At 31.6% G+C, this 20,987-nt stretch overlaps 2 protein-coding genes across 2 annotated transcripts; both read right to left on the bottom strand.

Annotated features, from left to right (window-relative positions):
- Positions 1-370: 370 nt before the first annotated feature.
- Positions 371-3,845, bottom strand: LOC114190131 (putative membrane protein At4g09580). The gene is made up of 4 exons (XM_028078912.2): positions 3,366-3,845; positions 3,000-3,270; positions 2,729-2,899; positions 371-1,085 (listed from the first exon to the last, which is right to left on the bottom strand). Exons 1-4 carry the CDS (start codon positions 3,605-3,607, stop codon positions 954-956), a joined length of 816 nt encoding a protein of 271 aa, XP_027934713.1. The 5' UTR covers positions 3,608-3,845; the 3' UTR covers positions 371-953.
- Positions 3,846-15,489: 11,644 nt separating this feature from the next.
- On the bottom strand, positions 15,490-20,460 carry VND7 (vascular related NAC-domain protein 7). The gene is made up of 4 exons (XM_085675609.1): positions 20,390-20,460; positions 18,971-19,142; positions 18,577-18,852; positions 15,490-16,396 (listed from the first exon to the last, which is right to left on the bottom strand). Exons 1-4 carry the CDS (start codon positions 20,408-20,410, stop codon positions 15,840-15,842), a joined length of 1,026 nt encoding a protein of 341 aa, XP_085531735.1. The 5' UTR covers positions 20,411-20,460; the 3' UTR covers positions 15,490-15,839.
- Positions 20,461-20,987: the final 527 nt, after the last annotated feature.

Below are 20,987 nucleotides of genomic sequence, written 5' to 3'. Positions count from 1 at the left end.
AACGATCGGGTTTTTATATATAATTTATGTGGTGAGGAAGATCCCAATGCCTTTTACTACTATATTTTAATATAATATAATATATAATATATAATGATGACATTGTAAGGAACAATTTTTTATGTTCAAGCTGTTCGTACTCATTTGATAGTATTCTTAATAAGAATACAATATAATTCCTTTGAAAATCGAAAAGTCTTGGAATAAAATGCAATTGGTTCACAGGTAATTTTAGAAATGCTCTGACTTTACTATGCTTAAGCTTCGTCAGCTAATGCAATGACATCAACTACAAAAGTGATTGGCTTTTAGCGATATTGACACAGAATAAATTTTATTATTGAAGTTATGAATGAGGAAAGCAATGGAATGGAACTAAACACCAATTCATTAAGCGCAGATTGCAATATCTGGCTGATATTATACAAACATCAGTCCGTTTCATCCTAAGTTTATACGCAACATTGAGATGACTTCCTGTTGGAGATAGAGCATCAAACTCGATAACAATACCAGAGGTGAATCTAATGACAGGAAGAGTAATGGTTGAAATTCTCTACAAATTGAAAAAGCAACACTTCTGGATAAAAGTCAAATCCTATGGTGCCAAGCAAGTATGCATACTGTATCGCTAAACAAACACCATAACCTTCTTGATGACGTCAATGTCAGTATGTGTAATTTAATAATCCAACAAAGCCTCCGTAGCTCAGTTGATTGTACACCACTCACTCAGTTATGTTTACCCTTGCTCTCTCCATGCAACCAAAAAATAAAAAGGGAAACATAAAAAACTTAGGCTCCACCACAGAAAATAAAATGGAGCACATGCTACTGTTTAAGTTAATAACAATACATCCTTTCTCATTGATATCTTTCTTCGATACTATCTTCTCTGGTAAAGTAACTTATCTTTTGACAAAATGTATAACACAAGCTAGGCCCACACAACTTCATTCGTATACTCTCTTTCTCTTCAGAAGTGTTGGAACTATGGAAACAAAACCAATGAGGAAAAGTACCGATAATGTCTTAAAATCATATAGATCCTTAATTGACTTTAGATCCCCAAGAGCAAGGCCAGCCTGGTTAAGCAACAATAGAGGTTAGGAGTACAATAAAAGAAAAGCAGAAGATCATCAAAAGCATGAATATCATAGACGATATTTAGCATTTTCATCCATAAATTAGAAATTATATGCAATTAGAAATTATATGCAACAACCATCCACGTTGATTGAAATCAAAATGTGACACTGTAAAAATGAGAAGAACATACTAACGTATGACCACACAGTCCGCATTAGCCTAGATCAAATGAAAGGAGATGCAAAATGTACAAAAACAATCAACAAGGAAACTACTTTTACCACTTCAAGTAACCCATCCAGCTAAAAGGCTTAAACGAAAGGAACAGCAGAAAATACACTCGAAGCAGTTGGGAAAAAAGGATTTAGATGCATTTCTAAATATAGCAGTTCTCAGTGGAACTAGTAATGTGCCATTTCAACCGAAACGTTGCTAGCATAATCTTTCAAATCCTCAATAGCCTTCAAGATAAACGGTGCAATAAATCTCTTAGCTTAATAATGATTTACTCTAGTTGTTCTAATAAGTAAAATATAAATGAATCATCTGTGTATATTCGCATATATGCATATTGGAACAGGAATTACTTCGATATATTATTGAACTGTTTACTTAAGAATAAAAACATCCCACTCCAATTTAAGCAGATCTAATTCACAAAGTTCCTTCATATTAAAAACAAAACCAGTAGATTGACAATTGTAAAGCTTATACCCACGGAAGGTATCTTAAATCCAGAGCCACCTGGATCTTAAGTTGCTGATCATCCTTCAAATAACTTTTCTAAGAAGCATTCAAGAAGACACTCCATCCCTAGTTTCTATCTAAGAAGAAGAGTTTTCAAATGCAAAAGTTCCAAAATGCAAAAGCCCGAAGTTGTCAAAAATCAAGATCTTATTCCAGTGTAGAGTAAAAAGGGGGGAGAGGGGGGAACACTTTTATCAGAACATTCACAGCTAAATCATACATAGAAAACAAAAATTCGTTTAAATGAATATTTACATATTATAAATTAACATAAAAAAAACCTTAAAATCACATTAATATTTAAAAAGATATCTCAGCAATTAGTCAAATGGTTCAGCTCCATCTAGCAAAATATAGAGAACTTGCTGACCCAATAAAAAAATTACCACAGAAGTTGCAACCAAAATAAACGGAACAGAATTGAGACGCAGATAAGAGTTCAAATGAAACCAAAATAGACAGGAGATAGATTTCAATAACATCAAGCGACAAGGAAAAATCTATGTTTTCTCTCCTATAGCTGGCTCAATCCAACTCACAAAAATAAAAGAATCACGTGTTAGGTTTTGGGGCTCAAATTCGCAGGGGTTTGCGATCTTCCCTAATGATCCTAGTCTAATTCTAAGGTAGCAATCCTGCATATGCTCAAACATGGAGAAACGTGAGAAATAGTAGAGCAGTGCAATCTTAGCTGCAAAATCAGGATCTTGACAACCTTGCAAAAGCCTATAGGCATGTCCACGAGACGCACTAACTAAAAGGAGCTCAAACAAAAAATAAACAGACACACGTACAAAATAAAAATTTGGAATAGGAAAAAACATCTAATTCAGAGAAACCAGTAAAGCGAGCATAATGCAGAAAAAACATCAACACCAGCACAGAAGCTTACTCTGACAGTAATATATGCTGCCGGAACAAGACCAACCAAAGTAGCCAAAAAGAATACATGAAACGGAACATCAACAATGGGAGAGGCCAAATTGATGAACAGATTTGGCAATGTCGGGGTTATCCTCAGAAAAAGCATGTAATTCAGCAGCTTATCCCTACGCTTTGCAATCTGATTGAACCATCCAGAAAACAAAAATCCACATTAACAATACCCACGATATTCAAAATGTTGACATAAACATAAAAAACTAAAGGATATAAAAACAAACCTCAGCTTGAAAGAACCTTAACTTATCAGGCCACAACCAAGTAACCAAAGGCCTGCCAATTAACTTAGACAAAAAGAAACAGGAAGATGCACCGGCAGTGGCATTGAAAACAACCAATAATATTCCTCGTACAACTCCAAAAAGCGCCCCAGCTAAAAGGGACATGAAGATTGTCCCAGGGATCATGAAAGTCTGCATGAAGATGTAGGTGGAGCAGTAACCAAGAATAAACTGCGCCGGATTGTTGCTCGCATACGTCGAAAGATCTTCCCTTTAACACAATAAATAGATAAATAAACAAAATTAATACAATAATGATTAATATATAAAAAAAAAGAAACAGCATAGTTGTTATGGTTAGGGTACTTGAGGAGACGAAGATCGGAGAGCGTGCGGGGGAGTTTGAGGCTGGTGTAAGCGGCGGGGGGCATGGTGAGGTAAATGCAGAAGAGGCCCGTGGAGAACACGAAGAAGACAGCAACGGCGGCGGCGAATTCCCACGTGTTGAGCGGGAACCTCTCCAATTTGGGCTTCTTGGCGGAGGGTGAATCGTCATCCTCACCCTTCTCTTCATCCCTCGTCGCCGTCACATTCCTCGGCGCCGCCATACTACGATCCAATTAACCAAATCTCATGGGAATCGAGTCGACCGGAGTTCGGGTAATTGGGGATTTTGAAGGGTCGATGCAATGGTCTTCTCTGTTTGGGTGAAAACCCTTAGATTTGGGGCGAGAAAGAGAGAGACAGAGAGAGAAAGGGTGAGGATCCTTCTGCGAAATTTAGCTGCAATGCAATCCGATGGAGAGAGAGAAAGAGAGAGAGTTTTTCAATTTCAACTTTGAAGAACATAAGAATTAAGAAGACTGTAATTTTATTTTGTCCTTGTTGCTGTTATTTCTTGCAATTTTCCCGGGATGGTTTCTCTGTTGCGGCATTTTTATTATATTTTTAATAATGTTTTTGTTCCATGTTTTTATCATTTCAACAAATTTGAAAATGTTGATATATGGGTGGCTCGTGAGAAAAAAAAAAACAAACAAAAAAGGAGAAAATTTAAATTAAGATTAAAAAGAATAAAGAGAAAAGATTTTTAATTTTTAGAAATCAACTATTTTTCTTCCAATTTTTTAACTAAATAAAAGGCAAAGGTTGCTGATAAAAATAAAATAACAACAAAGCTTGTGTTGTCGTTTTATTTTCAGTCAGACTATTTACGTAACATAGCATATATCTTACTTTCAGTCCATTGATATTTAAATATCTTTATACATTTTTATTTATCTATTTAAAAATATATATTGGAAAAAATATTATAAGGAGAGAAAAACTGAAACTTAAATTATTTCATTTTACAATGATAAAAATTGAATTTAATGATTTCAAATATTAAATGTTTTAAAAGCAAAACAGAAAGTCAACAAAAACCTTAATTAAAACATTTAAGCAGTTGAAGATGTCATCGTTACATTTATTATTATTATTTTATTTCACACAAAATATATCCATATACTTCATTGTACTAACAGAAGGGATTAAAAAAAGTGTAGATTTTAATCAAATTAATGGATTAAATCAATATATCTTAATTTTATAATTATGGTATTTGTTGTTTTGTTAGGGGTTTATTTAATTTTTGTAATAAATAATAATGGATATTACCTTAAATACTAATACACTGTATGATCATAAATCAATAACAATCATTCTATTGTTCATACAATCACCTTAACTATTTCTTTAGATATTAATCACGTGTTTCTCGCGACACATTCTATTGTTAATTATTTTTTATCTAATATTTTGATTTAAATTTACAGTAGACTCAAATCAATAAATTTTACTTCATATAAATTAGCTTGAAAAAATAGTGATAAAACAAATTAAGTTGATATATCGTGTGGGAGGTGTGTAACTTAGTAAAAATATAATAGATTCCAAAAAAGAAGTATCCAAAAAATATTTGAAGAACAACTTGAGTAGAAGATGCAATGAAGAGACCCACTTAAATAGACTTAAAATAAGTGGAAGGAACAATCATCATTTCAATTCTTAAAAATTAAAAAAAAAATCATACAAAAGCTTTCTAAAATTTCAATTATTGTTTTAATTTTAATAAATCTCGAGGTGCTAGACCATTTTTAAGATTCTCTTATAAACTTTTATCTAAACATTGAATTTTACAACATTTCTTTTTCAAATACAAATATTATTTTAATATGAGTATTATATGATTTTTTAAAATTAAAAAATGTTATAAAAATGACTCGTAAATAAATATATTTGTAATATATATTCGGTTTACCAAATTGATCCATATATTTGTTTAGTCTAAAATGAAAAAGAAAATGTTATGTAGAAAAGAATATTCTAAGCACCAAATTGATCCATAACAAAGACCGGATAAAACAAACACATCAAAGATCGGGGGCTTCTTTCTGCACCTCCAAATCTTTTCATGTACTCCCAATAATTACTCTTTTGACCCTAATCAAAAGTATGAAACGGATTTCGAAATCCGTTTCATAAATTTTCATGCTTTTTTAAGAAATGGATTTCGGAATCCGTTTCAGAAAAGTATGAAACGGATTTCAAAATCCGTTTCACAAAAAAAAAATTAAAACTTGTGAAACGAATTTTAGAATCCGTTTCAGAAATGTATGAAACGGATTCTGAAATCCGTTTCACAAAAAAAAAATTAAAATTTTGTGAAACGGATTCCGTTTCAGAAATGTATGAAACGGATTCCAAAATCCGTTTCATAAAAAAAAAATTTGTGAAACGGATTTCGGAATCCGTTTCATACTTTTCTGAAACGGATTTTGAAATCTGTTTCACAAAAAAAATAATTAAAATTTGTGAAACGGATATCGAAATCCGTTTCAAAAAAATATGAAACGGATTCCGAAATCCGTTTCTAAAAAAAAATTAAAATTAAAAACGTGGTTGTTGTTGATGTCGCTGAGGGAGGGGTCGAAGGTAGTGTGGCGAAGGAGGTTGAGCTGGGAGATGGTTGGGGGAGGCCTATGGAGAGGGCGGGGAAGTGGGTGGAGGAGGCGATGAGGAAGGCGAGGCCTTCGCCGGAGGGGCAGGAGGGAGAGGAGAGGATGGAGAAGGAGAAGCGGGAGGAGAAGGAGACGGTGGAGTTGATTTGGGGGTGAAAAGAACAGAGGGTCAAAAAGGTAATTATTAAGGATATAGGAGAAGGTTTCGGGGTGCAAGGAGAAGCCCCCAAATATTGGGGGTTTCTCCCTCCACCTCCAATAGCTTCTCCTATACCCCAAAACGTTTTTTAATTCCAGTTTTGTCACAACAGTAAAATGTAAATATTAAGCGGTAAATTTTCTCTTTTTATACTTGATCCAGCAGACCACCTCCTACACCTCCAATATTTCGAAACCACTACTTCTCTCTTGCTCCTGCTCCTGCAATGCACCCCAATATTTTAAAACCATTTGACCTAGCTCATTCTCTCTTCTTTCTTCTTTCTTCTATTTGCTTTACTCGTGCAGCAGCAGCCGTAAATTCCATATCCATATAGTGTGCTTCACATCCTTTGAACCTGCCATGGGATGGAGTTGGCAGGAATATTATGAAGATGATGGTTGGAGTTAGAATGGTGAGTTAATGGATTTTCTCTTTTTCTGCATGGTCCAAACGTCCCATATGGCTTTTACACATTATTCCACGCGTTAAGCATCATAATTTCATATTCCAAATTATTATAATATGGAAAACGAATAAATTGGATTAAATAAAAGATGAAAGATATAAAGTTGAATACAACAAGGCACGTATCTTCGGACACTTAATAAGTTTGGAAAGTTTTGATATGGGCAAACACACGATCATTTGTAACCACACCCTTCAACACAGTAAAGCACCAAAAAAATTGGCAATTGTAATCAACCCCATTGAAACGAATAGTTAATTGGTCTGATATAAAAAGCAAAGCAAAGCAGAACTATCACCACGTACCCAGAAAGATCAAGATCAAAAAGAAGGTTTGATACCAGAAAATAAAAAAAAAAATGGGGTTGGGATTGTTTAGGGCGTTGTTCTGCTGCAGCAAGCAAGGCCCGTCAAATTGAAATCGAGGAGTCATGGGAGTCCTCTCCAGAGCATAGCTCGAAAGAAGATAGTGGAAAAAGGAAATCAGATGGTGTTGTTGAGAAGAAAAGGAGCACGCCGCAATCGGGGGCTATTCTAGGAAAACCGTACGTAAAGATAGAGCAAATGTACGAGATGAAGAAAGAGCTAGGAAGCGGACAATGGGGTGTGACTTATCTGTGCGTGGAGAAGATGACGCAGAGAGAGTACGCATGCAAGTCCATTGCGAAGACGAAGCTGGTGAGTGCGCAGGAGATTGAGGACGTGAGAAGAGAGGTTATGATCCTGCAGCATCTGTCGCGGCAACCCAACATCGTGGAGTTCAGAGGGGCTTACAGGACAGAAACCACGTGCACCTAGTCATGGAGTTGTGCAGTGGAGGCGAACTCTTTGACCGCATCATTGCCAAAGGAAACTACTCAAAGCGTGAGGCGGCGACGGTGATGAGGCAGATCGTGAATGTGGTTCATGTTTGCCACTTCATGGGCGTCATGCATCGGTAGGAAACGGATCTTGAAATCCGTTTAATAAAAAAACTTAAAAATTTAAGAAACGGATTTTGGAATCCGTTTCAAGCTTTTCTGAAACGGATTACAAATTCCGTTTCTGAAAAAAAAAATTAAAATTTGTGAAACGGATTTTGTAATCCGTTTCATAAAAAAATTTGCAAATTCTTTTACGAAACGGATGATAGAATCCGTTTCATACACTGTGAAACGGATTTTGTAATCCGTTTCGTAAAAAAATTTGCAAATTTTTTTATGAAACGGATTCTATAATCCGTTTCCTAAAAAAAAAATTTGCTTTTTTTCGTCAAACGGGTTTTGTAGTTTATGAAACCGAAAACACAAGCAAACAGAAAAAATTTTACCTCCTAACAAGCTGGTAAGATGGTAAGAAGCCTAACTTGGATGGGAAAAGATAACGCACAACCAACTTCTTTCAAAGAACCAATGACACAACCTTCAATAATAACACAATGCAAATGCAAAGTAAAGATATAGACAAAATAAACATCATTCCTTAAAAAAAAAAAGTGATACAAACCAGAGTGACCACCACCACAATGAATGAATGAATGAAGAGGGATCACGGAATGAATGAAGGACAGAAAACTCTAAGGGACCACGGAGAAGAGAATGAGAGCAAAAGTACTGGGATGGAGAACAACGAAACACGAGAAAAATATTAAGAGTGAAGTTTTGGGGGTGCAGGAGGTTGGTGACGCAGTAAATGAAATTTACTACGTCCCAACGAATTTCACCCACTCTCACGCGGATGATAAATAAGGGTATAAGGATCTTTTTTGGGGATACAGAAGAACTGTTGGAGGTGCAGGGAGAAGGCTTATCTAAGTATACCCAACACTTTGCACAGTTTTTTCCTGTACCTTCCCGATTTTCGTTCTTCTTCCTGCACCTCCATTTTTTCTTTTTTCACCATCATAAAAGTTATATTCAAAAATGACTTTCAAAATATCCGAAATTTAAGAACTTTTTATCAAATAAGACAATTTTGGATCCAAAAATATATTCCCTCTATTTTGTTTCTACAAACTGAATGACTCCTAACATTTTTTATATATTTAGAGTTGAAGTCTACTTCTTACGATTTATTCTATGACCAATAATTTCTTTTAAATTGCAATTTTACACATTTTCTCTGTAAAAAAAAAAATCCAATTTTCACCGTCTACTTTTTCCTAGATCACCATTATATGGGCTCTAATCTTTTGTATTTCTATAATTATCTCATACTTCACATAAATTGATTGTTTATGACACAAAATTCACAATTTTCTTACAATTCTTAACTTTTTTTAACACGTGCTTATAAAGTTCAATATTTTAATTTGTTTTATTTCAATCTTAATCTCATTCATGTCATGTATGTATGAACAAAATCTCAATCAAATTACGCATTATATTTTAATGATGTTCATATCATATCATTAAAACCTTCATATTATGTCATTCTTATTTCACATAATTATATCATTACTTTAAAAAAAAATCATGTTTTACCGCCTAATTTAAACACATATACAATCAATTTTTTCATAATGAAAATCAAGCACCTTTAGAAGTATAATTTGGATTTTCCAAAATTTTAAAACAACAAACAAACATATCAACCAACACAACCAACAATTTTAGTACATAATTTAAATTTACACTTTTGCTATAGTTCGGTCCTCTCTAAACTTAATCCAATTCATAAAAAAATATCAATCCTACTCTAAATTTCTAAATGTAAATCTTATATCACACAAATTTTTTGTCCAATACAATATATATAAATCAATAAAACAAACTTCCCACTTGACAATTTCACAACATACATAATATATATTTTATTTATAACCTTTTTTGGTAGAATTCTAAATGGAGTGAATTACTTCTGAACCTAGAATTATCGAATTATATACATAATCATAAACAAATCATATTAAAATGTTATTACAGAATTCAATATATCCAACTCAACAACAACTTTACTTTAATTATCTAGTTTACGGAGAAACAACTTAAAATAAAATTTATAAAGAATTCGGTGCACACATTAACATTTTTTAATTATATATATATATATATATATATATATATATATATATATATATATATATATATAATTTGGGATGTTCCAATTCATATACAAAATCATGTATAATATTTTATATTTGTAATTCAAAAACTATTTTCATATATATTCTAATCTTGATGTTCATAATTCTTCATATTAGATTAATTACATAAACTATTTTCTTACATAATATGCTTACTTCATTGTTCATTGTCTTGTGCTATCTATGCAACACTTATATCCAACAATGTTTCATTAATTCCATGTAACCGAACATGTCCTCCTTCTTCTGATGTTCTTCTCAACCATTATGTATTTGATTGGTTTTAGTTCTTAGAGATTTTGACCAAATTTTTGTCCTAGGTAAGTCCTTATTCTCTATTCGGGAAATTTGTAAAAAGGGGTCCCTTTGACCAAAATTTTGTAGAAAAGGGTCCTTTGAAAATTTATTTGCAAAACTTGGTCGTTTCGTAAGGGGAAGGACGACTTTAAAAGTGAAGTCGTCCTCCCAAAGGCCGGTTTCACCTTTTTTTTTTTTTTTTTTAAAAAATGGAAGTCGTCCGGCTGAAGGCCGGTTTTTGCTTTTGCGTTAGTGAAGTCGTCTTTGCGGATGACGACTTCATTTTAGTTTTTTTTTTTAAAAACAGTAAATGGTAATAAATTGAAATAAAAATAGAAATAAACTTTAATATATTTTTTAAATGATTAAAAATTAAAATACAATAATTTAGTAACTTAAAAATAATGAAACAGTCATCTATGTCCTCCGGTTCCACATGTTGGTCTTCTTCTAGGTCTGTTGGGACGTGTTACTGGTTGTTGTTGTGGTTCTTCATCGTCATCTTCATCTTGATGACTTTGGACATTTTGAGGAATTTGTGGTGATTGGGAAGGCATTGGCGGAGGATAGAATGGCATTGATGATGAAGATCCTGTTCGACTGCCTTGTCATCACGTAATAGCTGTTTGCTCTTTCGCACATATAGACCTAACCACATACATTCACCCAGTTTATAGCCTCTACAACATCAACAAAGCATATGAAATACAGTTTCATCCGGTTAGGAATAAAGAATATTGGTCCATATACACTGGACCAAATTTCATTCCAGACCCAAACATGCGTCGTAGGGTAAGGGGAAGACCACCAACTAATAGAATCCATAATGAGATGGATGAACCAAATCCAAACAGACGAAGCAAATGTTCATATTGTAGAAATGAAGGACATCATAGGGGCAACTGTCCCTACCGTCAGTAATTTATCACTTTATCCAATTTTCATGTAACTTTTATTATATTATTTTCATTATGTAATTTTTATTATGTATTGGTTGCGATTTTTTATTATGTTATTTTTATTATATGATGTATTTTTTTAAATTAATTTATTATTAATAAAAGAATACCAACAAATTAAATATACTATACAAAAATTTAAGAAATGTAAATGATTGAAAAAACTGAAAATTAAAAATTTATAAATCATAAAATAAAACTGCAACGAAAAAAAAAAAAAAAAACAACAACTGAAACCGGCCTCCTGCCGGACGACTTCATCTTAGAAATCGGCCGGAGGCCGGACGACTTCATTAAAAAAAAAAAAAAAAAAAAAAGGAAACCGGCCTTTGGGAGGACGACTTCACCTTAATGTCGTCCTCCCGCCGGACGACACGACCCATTTTTGCAAATTTTTTTGAAACAGACCCCATTTTACAAATAAACCTTGAAAAAGACCCCTTTTTACAAATTTCCCTCTCTATTCATTTTCCTGCAAAAACAATCATGTAGATTAAATCGTTTGAGATCTGTTAGTCCTGGTTAATTATGTCCTTTATGTAACCTTCCAGTTTGTTGTCCTATTATTCAAGTGCCTACTTATAGTTTGTGCAAAGTAACTTGTGTAGACATCTTATAATAATGTTTTAATGCAACACAGAAGACATAAATACTAATCAGAGGATGACATAACTACCATTAAGAGTATGAGAAAGATGATGTTTTATATTTGTTTTTTATCCAAGACCATATCCTCATATGAGTCATACATATGATTCTTCTTGGTCTATCTTTGCTTTTCGAAACAAAATGTTATTTCTTTGGTTCCATATACTCCATATGATAGTTATCCACATCCCCTTCAAAATGTTGTTTTCTTTTTTATTTAGTTTCATTAAGCGAAGGTGATTAAAATTTATTATTACCTGATTATGATGTACATTAGTAACTCCTACCCAAAAATCACATGTACTTTAGTCACAATCTCACATCCAAAAAACATACGGCTGGTTGTTTCCTTACTCTTCCCACACATAACACAAAGTTCATTTTCCAACCTACAACCTTTACGTTTTAATTATTCTTTAGTAGTATTTTATTTAGCATAATCCTCCCTGCTAAACATTGAGTTGACGACAGTATTTTTACTGTCCATAATGCTATAAAAATTGTGGTTTTTCCCCCTACTTTTATCGTACAATTTCTTATATGCATCTTGAATTGTGTAAGAGTCATCATCTTTACCATCAATTTCCTTAGTTAGTGTTTCATTTCCATTTGTTTTTATTCCAATGTCCTACCTATTTCAAAGTTGTTTGCTTCATATTATAATTGATGTATATTCTAGAATAAAAATGTATGAGTATCATTTTTTCCTCGAATCATTTATCCTCTCAAAATCTTATTCTAGTTCGAGATCCAATCTCATTTCACATTCATATCAAACCAACAAGTGATTTTATATGTATTTATTCATTAAATAAACACATTTTTACTTGTGCCATCTTATTATTGCTTTTCTGTATTTTAGTATTGGTCTTGAAACTAGCAAACATTTAAGTTGATTCCCCTGTCATCAAACTTCAGTAATTTTTTTGTGATACAAACCTGACATATATACTACTATCAAGAATTAAATATGATAAACAAACTTTAAGTAGCAGAGGATTGGAAATAACATCACCGACGCAATAAATAAATAAATAAATAAATAAATAAATAAATAAATAAATAAATAAATAGAGTCTCTATTTCTTAAAAGCCAATTAAGAAAGCTGAAAATTAAGTGTCAAACAAATTGATGAAATTTTTGACGCCTTAATCTATATCTTTATTTTGTTTCTTTGATTATTTTTTCTTTCACGTTATTATATTGTATTAAATATTGAGACCATACCTCTCACATTAATGAATAATAAAATAATAAATATTTATGTTAGGTATTCATTTTTCTACTAGCAATAAATTTATTTTATTTTTAGTCGTTCGGTCCTCGATATCAACACTATAGATAATTAAAGTTTATAGCTAGCTAGGTATCTCATTTCAACGAAACTCAAGCCTGCGTTTTACCAAAATAAAAATATTTATATTCATACTATAATTCTTATTTCAACATAAAAATATTACTATTTATTATATATATATATATATATATATATATATATATATAAATATATATATATATATATATATATAATTTAGATTAGATATGCTCTTCTTTAAATTATTATATAAAATTATTTCGTGCATAAACTAAATTATAAAACTAAAATAATTAGATAGAAATCGCACAAATGTATTTTTCATTTTATCATACACTTAATTATATATTTTTAATTATATATTTGATATATTTTTCATTTTATCGTACCCTTAATTATATAAATATTTTAATTTGAATATTAGTTTTTCTTTTATATTTTTTAAATATTTTTTAATTTTATCAACTAAGTTTCATTAATGTTTGTAGTTTGCAAATTTAATTGGTTCTCATGAAATTTTATTTGGTATTCTAATCTAAAATGTAAACAATTATAATTTATTTTAAAGTATTTTATATGGAAGAAACAATCATCTTCCTAATATTGAATATTTGATAATATTAAATGTTTCTTTGTTGTAATTTTTTTCTTTTATAAAAATTAATATTGAAGTAATTAGAACACGGGTATGGGTACGAGATTATACCCGTCACCCGATGGGGATGAAGATGAGACAAAAATTTAATACCCGTTAAGTTTGGGTATGGGGATGATTTTTTTTTTTGCGGAGATAAGTATGGAATAGCAAAACTCATTCCCGCCCCGCCATGTTGCCATCTCTACCTGTATTAATGGAATGGTAGTGATAATCAATGGTAGTGATAATTGTTATAAGTGATGACATGAAATCATAGAAGAACGTAAAAAAATCTCATTATTACATTAAGTGTAATAACATCTTATATTAACCTTATATTAATCAGAAAACTTTACATTTATTAATACTAAACAAAATGACTAGGTAAAACAATAGTCATGTCACGAGTAAGCAAAAGAATTAAATGGTGAAAATCAATTGAAAAATATAAATTTTTTAAATACATAATAGACACTTTTTTTAATAGAAACTTAATTAAAAATACTCAATTTTATAAGACACTTAAACTTAATTAAACTTATTACAAAATACCTTTTCAAATTATACGAATAATTTTATTATTAAACTTTTGTGTTAAAAAAATAATATCTATTATAAAACCAAGAGAGGAGAATGTTAATATGATATCTTGAATACAAACTTGCCATAACATCGCCATTTTTAGTCTCTCATTCTAAAAGTAACACTATATAATAAAATCATATATAAGAAAAGTACCACTAAAAGTAACACAATACGTAGATAATAGAAAATTGACAGTAATTTAGGTTTAAGGAAAAATGATCGACGACAACAAATCTTTTGATAAAATGATTGTAGATAAATTTTATTAGTGGATCCCGAAATTTGTTCGTAATATCTAATGACTCAATGGTAAATATTAATAGTAATTACCGACAAAATTATCAACAAATTGACCATCTAAAAATCCTTTTAATAAATGTCGCGATTTAATATTTCTATTGTTCCTCCTCTTTTATTTTTTATTATTCTTTTTTTCTTCTTTCTTTTTTATCTCTTCCATGTTCTCATCTCCCTTCATCGTTGTCGCTGCACTGCATTGTCTATTGTTGCTGATTCTGACTCTTCCTCTTCCTCGTCATCATCTTTCTATTTCTATTTTTCTTCCTCTTTCTCTTCTTTTTCCTCTTCTCCTCCCTATTATTTTCTTCTTCTCTTTTTCTCATTCATCATTTCTTAATATAAAAAAAATCTTATCAGAATTAGCAAAAAATTAATCAGTTATTTTATCTTCCGTCGATAATAAAAATCATAAATTATCAACGAAATTGACGGTCTGATACATTATTCATGAAGATATATAAATTTACCGACAAATTTACTTTTATAAACAATCTGTCAATAAATATATAAGTTATTGTAAATTTATGTTAATGTTCGAAATTTTTTATTAAGAAAAGAGTAATGAAAAAATTGTAATTTTTTTCAGAAGACGGTCATTACATTTTAAATTTCAAATCACTTCATCATTATCTCATGTTATTTGATGATATGATATAGTTAAAATAAACCAGTTTCTAACCGGTAGAAACTCATAAGATAGAAGAATTAAGTATTGTGTAATTATAAGATAGTTTTTTTTTTTTTCGGTCTTGTGTAATTAGTCTTAAAAATTTCACAATCACAACAACTATACTTGAAGTAATATAATGTAGTGGTGACCTCATCTGTCATTTTATGCCTTCTAATTAATCGAGGAAAAGAGTATAAAGAATGAAGATACTTGATAAACTGGAAACTCCCTCGTCTAATTAATGTGTATATATATTTATAGTCATATATATATTGATGAATAGCACACAACGCCCTCACAAATCACTGATGAGGGCAATAGTTAAAGCAAAGAAAAAGCACACTATGCATGCAATTGAGAATGTACATTTATAGTGACATAACCAAGTAATAAGGACAATAAAAAGTTAAACTGGGGACCCAAAACGAAAAAAAAAAAAGAAGAAGAAAAGGTTGTGATCTTCTGAACTCTAAACAAAGGAGAGATTCACTCTTCAAGCGAATCTCCTTTATCACGAAAAAATATATATAATACCATCATCACCTAAAAAGCCTTTAGGTTCAATCTCCAGCAACTTCTAAATTAGCTTATGGTAAGGCAATGGACAACTACGATATAATGAATATTTATCCATCGTCTTACTCAGACTTTATTCATTAATTGACTATGGATCATTACGGTGACACACAGGTTAACTATGAATCAGGGAAACATCCTAGGATATGACTAGGTTGATCATGGTTATTATGTGGCATCATCAAGGGCAAGTTTGGATGTGAAAAATAAGGTGTGTCACTCAGTTGTGACCCGAACAAGTTGTCCAAACTCTTCCAATCGATACCTTGCGCACTGCTATTGCTCCTTTCATCACTACAATATTCCTCATTTGTGAGGCCATTGTGGTGCTGTTGTTGGTTACAGTCCTTCATTGCAAAACTTGCAGTGGGACTATCTAGCTGAGGAAGCTCAATGAGTTGTTTGTCCATGACAGTTTGGTTTGGCAGAAGAAAGTGTTGCTGATTATCTGAGTTGAAAGGAAGAGTAAAGCTTGGAGCTTCTGCAGGGTGATGATGATGATGAGGCACATTTGTTTCATTCAAAATATCAGCAATTGATAAGGGTCTTGCGAAGCTTTGATCTCTGAAAAAGTGTTGTTGATGGCTACTACTACTACTACTGCTGCACCATGGCTCATAACCTTGCCTGTGACTTGGACTAGGCTTTCGAAATGCTCGGCACACAACCCATCCTTCTTCCTGCAATAGGAATTATAAACTGTCACCTTCACCTTTTCTCATCATTCTGATCAGATATACTACATTTTTTCTTCTCTGTTACTATATATCATCACCATTATTTTATTTTTTTTATTAACATAATATAAAGGACAAGCGTGTCGTAATTTGCGTTTGACTCTTTTTTATGAAAGGCAAAGTACCTTTGGAGAAAGTGGATATATCTTTTCAGTACATGTTTGAAATTGGTTTTATGTATAATATTTATATACATTCATAACTATAACCCATCATTTTAGTATCCGAAATTTTACACTAACCTACATGGGGATGGAAAGAAAGCCAAAAAAGAGAGAGAGTGTAGTATAGAATTTGGAGTGTGAGAAAATAGTTTCCCCCCTTTTTTTTTTCTCCAAAAGTATATATTATTAAAATGTGATCAAAAGTAAAAGAAAAGAGAGAGGTTCAATAAACAAAATTAAGTTAAAAGACATTTTATTTACATAATTTTCTTATGCTCCATTTTCACAACAAATGTCAATAGAGAAGTAAATAAATAAATTACGTTTTATAAGATGTTAAAGCATTGAGGTTTACAAATAAAGAAGTGCTTCAGAAAAGCTATCTTTTTGTTACTTTGTGTCATAGGAATGGAAGTGAACCATAAAGTATATATCTTGCAGTGATTAATTACCAGTTAGTGTCAAATTAATTAAAGAACTGCTCTATGTATAATACAAGCTAATTGACATATATATAGTACATACATGTTTTGTAATGGAAAAGTAATACTTTGAAACCTCTTAATAAAAATTTACCTGACAGCTCTTTTAATATTATAACAGTATATTTAGATTTTAAGGTAAAATCTAAAATACATATAATTAAAGATTATCATTTTGAATTGTTAAAGTGAATGTTTTTTTTTTATTTGATAAGTTCAAAATATCATTCCTTTGTGTTGTTGAAAGTAAAATCATAAGATGATACAATCTAATAATTTTTTATACATAAAATTATAAGTCATGCCATATGCATTTTTTTTCAACGTTAAATATCTTTTAATAAGACCAATATGGTATAAAAAACAGTAACACGTCGTTGTTTGATTAAAATTCTATTACAATAGTATAAAAACTTTACGGTCTTAAAAGCGTTAATAAACATGCTTTTATCACTACAATTTAAGGCAAAGGTTTAACTCGTGCAATTAAAAAATATTAACCAAAAGTAGAAGTTTATTAATTATATTTAAAATAAAAGCATTTTACACACTACAAATAAAAGTATTAATTTATTCAAAATACAGAATGTCTCGCTTAAAATAATTATATAAAGCATTTAATATAATATATTAAATATTATTATTTAACTAGGATCCTTTAATACTCATTAACAAGTTTATTTACTGAAATCCCCTGAAAATACAAAATTGATGTATTTATATAATTTTAGTAAAAAAATAAAGTAACTTTATCGACAATTAAAAGTTTATCACATGAAAAGATGAAAAAATTTCATATATATATATATATATATATATATATATATATATATATATATATAAAGAGAGCGAGTTTACAGTTTTTTTTTTCAAAAAAGAAAAAGAAAATAGTCAGTAACTTGTCTGATACTTATATGATTGAATTATATTTACTAATCTTATTATTTAATGTAAGATAATGATATTTTAACTTATTTTTAATTTATTATTTCAGTATCATCCTTTAATTATTTATTTTAATTTTTTTTAAGTAGTGATTAGAGTAGTGAATTAAAAATGCATAAAGAAAATAAATTAAAATATCATCCTCTTTAATATAAGGAGTGAAAACCATAGCATTATTAATGAGAATAATTTCAAACAATTCCAACAAAAAAAAATGTTTTAGAAAGTGGCCTGTGATGGGGCAATTTGAAAAAGAGTGTGTATGTTTGAAAATGAAAAGTATGAAACAGGAAAAGTACTGTTTGGAGTGGTGAAGATAGTCTTGGCAACCCTATTTGCTCAAAATGACATGTTTGCCTTCTCCTTGACTTAATTCATATACAAGTGTTTTCGTTTTCTTCTCAACATTATTATAGTACGTAACAGATTATTGGAAGCCACCATTGAATTAATATAATCTGCATTGTTATAGTTGCATATATATTTTGATGACAGTGGTAATTAATATGATTCAAAAGTGAGAAGAACTTGCCTGTGGAGGACCATGTTCAGAGGTTTGATGCCTATATTCATGCATAATCCAGTCTGTTTTCCTTCCATTAGGGGCACGTCCCTTGTAGAAGACCAAGGTTTTCCTCATTCCTATGATTCTATTTTTGGTCATAACAGCCTTGTCCCTTCCAGTTGCTTTCCAGAATCCAGCAGCAGTGGCCCTGTTAGTTCTTGTTCCTGTAGGATACTTCTTATCTTTATGGCTGAAAAAGTACCACTCATTCTGTTGCTCATATCCTAGCTTGCACCTATCTGCATAATTTCAAACAAGTACGATCATAATGTCATATAACCTTATCTTATATAATTTCAAACAGATGAAGTTTATCAAATTTTCTAAAGTTGAATTATAACTGGCTAATTACTATACCTTGAATGTCCCATGGTTCCATTTTGTAGAGATCAATCTCAACAATAACATCTAGATCGATTTTTAGGGAGTTTATCTTCCTCTTGAGATAGTACCCCACAAGTTCCTCTTCTGTTGGATGAAATCTGAATCCGGGAGGCACGCATGATTCCATATCAACCGATGATCTCTCCTGAAACAAGCAAAGGAAAAGGAGTCATTGTGAAAGATCAATTTCACCATTTATTATGTTTCCGTTTTAGCCTGAATATTATTATGCATCAAGAGAAAAACAAATGATTATGAAACGAAAAATAAGACGCTCAAATTGTTTTTGCAAATTCCTGATCAGGGTAAAGGGCAGCATTGGAAGATAAGGAAAAAAAAAAAATCAGTGGCCATTGGCTTCGTGTTGCACTTGATCGAAGTCATTATAGTTTAGAACCTTATAGCTCTAAAAACCTCTAGGGATGAGATATTTTGAGGTAATGATGATGATGATGATGTATAACTTTGGTATTGGACCCAACAATTGTGCAGCATGTGCAATGACAAAATTGGCAGACCATGTGTGGAACCCACCATAATAAAGGAATTAACTAACAAAATAGGCCTATGATTAATCCTAAGAAGCTCTTTTTATGTGCCTTTATTTGCATGACATGGAGTTGGCAAAAGTATATTGAACACAAAAGTTGGCCGAAAAGCTTGACTTTGCTGTCACAAGCATGTCACATTTCTTTGAGTGCAGTGCACTCCCAACGCCTGCTGGTGGTGGAGAAAGACCTGCCCTATTGAAAATGTCGTGATCACAATTCACGACCACCAGGCACACATGCTACAGATAAAGTTCCACTCATCAGTTTAACCTATTTTTCCGAATTTTCCATGGACACAATCACTACCCATGTACATGGTTTTCTTAAACCTTCACAAACCAGCTAGCCCTAACTAATTATAACACTAGTGGATTTAATATTATTCATCTCTTCCTATAATGGGGAGACTGTTTCATTGATAGTTTGAAAATTTTCAAATTAATCATACCACTCTCTTTTTCTACCGTAAAGATCATGATATTCACACGCTCTCGGTTGACAAAAACAAAAAAGATATCATTCTTGGATTAGTGTGTCATTCGTGTTTTCTTTCTTTCAGAAAACTAACAAATGTGATAGAAAAGCAAGCGATATAGATCCATTTAATAACATCTTCAGGCTCGTATATGGACATGGGTATAATATAATAAACATCAGAAAGCTGTAGTGTAGTTCCCCTCTTGCAAAATAAATTTGAAAAAGCTGGCTCCTTGAGAAAAACCCTCCAAAAGATCATTACCAAATGGACTCAAGGAGGTTTCAGACTTGTCTTGAAACGCTGTTGAGAATAGAAAAAAGAAACAATCGTCATTTATGGACACTGAATATATAGAATACTCACAGGAATTTGGGTTAACGTCATCTTCGTCTTGAGTTTGGTAGCTGCAGGCACTGAGATAAGATTAAGAGAAAGGATCTCGAGAGAGAGAGAGAGGAAGAGAGATGTGTGTTGAAGTAAAGGTGAATGTGAATGTTTGTCTAAAGAGAGGTAGGAGAGTTATATATATGTATTTGCAAGAGCATGTATCGAAAGGGATGAGAGAATGTTGTAGAGAAAAGAAGCAGAAGAATAATATATATAAATATATACACATATAGAAACATATTGTAGATGAGGTTATTGATTGCGCGTGGGGTGGCAGATAGATGGAAAGGTCTTTGTTTGGACGGCGTGACACCGAGTTTTCACGCCACCCCCCTTCCACCGCTATATTGTACCCTAAGCCTTTTCACTTCCACCACTTTAAACAACAATGCTAGCTACTGTACAGTGCTAGCTTAATTTTAACCAAATTCTTAATATTATATGTAATGGATCATTCATAGCTTTCATAAACTTGTATTATACTTGGCTAATGCACTAGATCAGAGACTAATTAGCAACAGACACGAATAGTGAGTACATGCATGTCACATTCTCCTCTTCCATTCTTCACAAT

This window comes from Vigna unguiculata, chromosome 7, assembly GCF_037176805.1.
Source record: "Vigna unguiculata cultivar grain cowpea cultivar isolate G323 ecotype 2 chromosome 7, ASM3717680v1, whole genome shotgun sequence".
In the NCBI taxonomy this organism is placed as follows: Eukaryota; Viridiplantae; Streptophyta; class Magnoliopsida; order Fabales; family Fabaceae; genus Vigna; species Vigna unguiculata.
Note: the sequence above shows the minus strand (reverse complement) of the source record. Positions and strands in the feature narration are given on the sequence as shown.

Coding starts and splice junctions, on each gene's coding strand:
- LOC114190131 (XM_028078912.2), bottom strand. CDS start 3,607: ATGGCGGCGCCGAGGAATGTGACGGCGACGAGGGATGAAGAGAAGGGT. Junction 3,271..3,365: donor TCCGATCTTCGTCTCCTCAA/GTACCCTAACCA, acceptor ATTGTGTTAAAG/GGAAGATCTTTCGACGTATG. Junction 1,086..2,728: donor CAGCATATATTACTGTCAGA/GTAAGCTTCTGT, acceptor TTGCTTAACCAG/GCTGGCCTTGCTCTTGGGGA.
- VND7 (XM_085675609.1), bottom strand. CDS start 20,410: ATGACGTTAACCCAAATTCCT. Junction 19,143..20,389: donor TGACGTTAACCCAAATTCCT/GTGAGTATTCTA, acceptor TGCTTGTTTCAG/GAGAGATCATCGGTTGATAT. Junction 16,397..18,576: donor ACATGGTCCTCCACAGGCAA/GTTCTTCTCACT, acceptor TATTGCAGGAAG/AAGGATGGGTTGTGTGCCGA.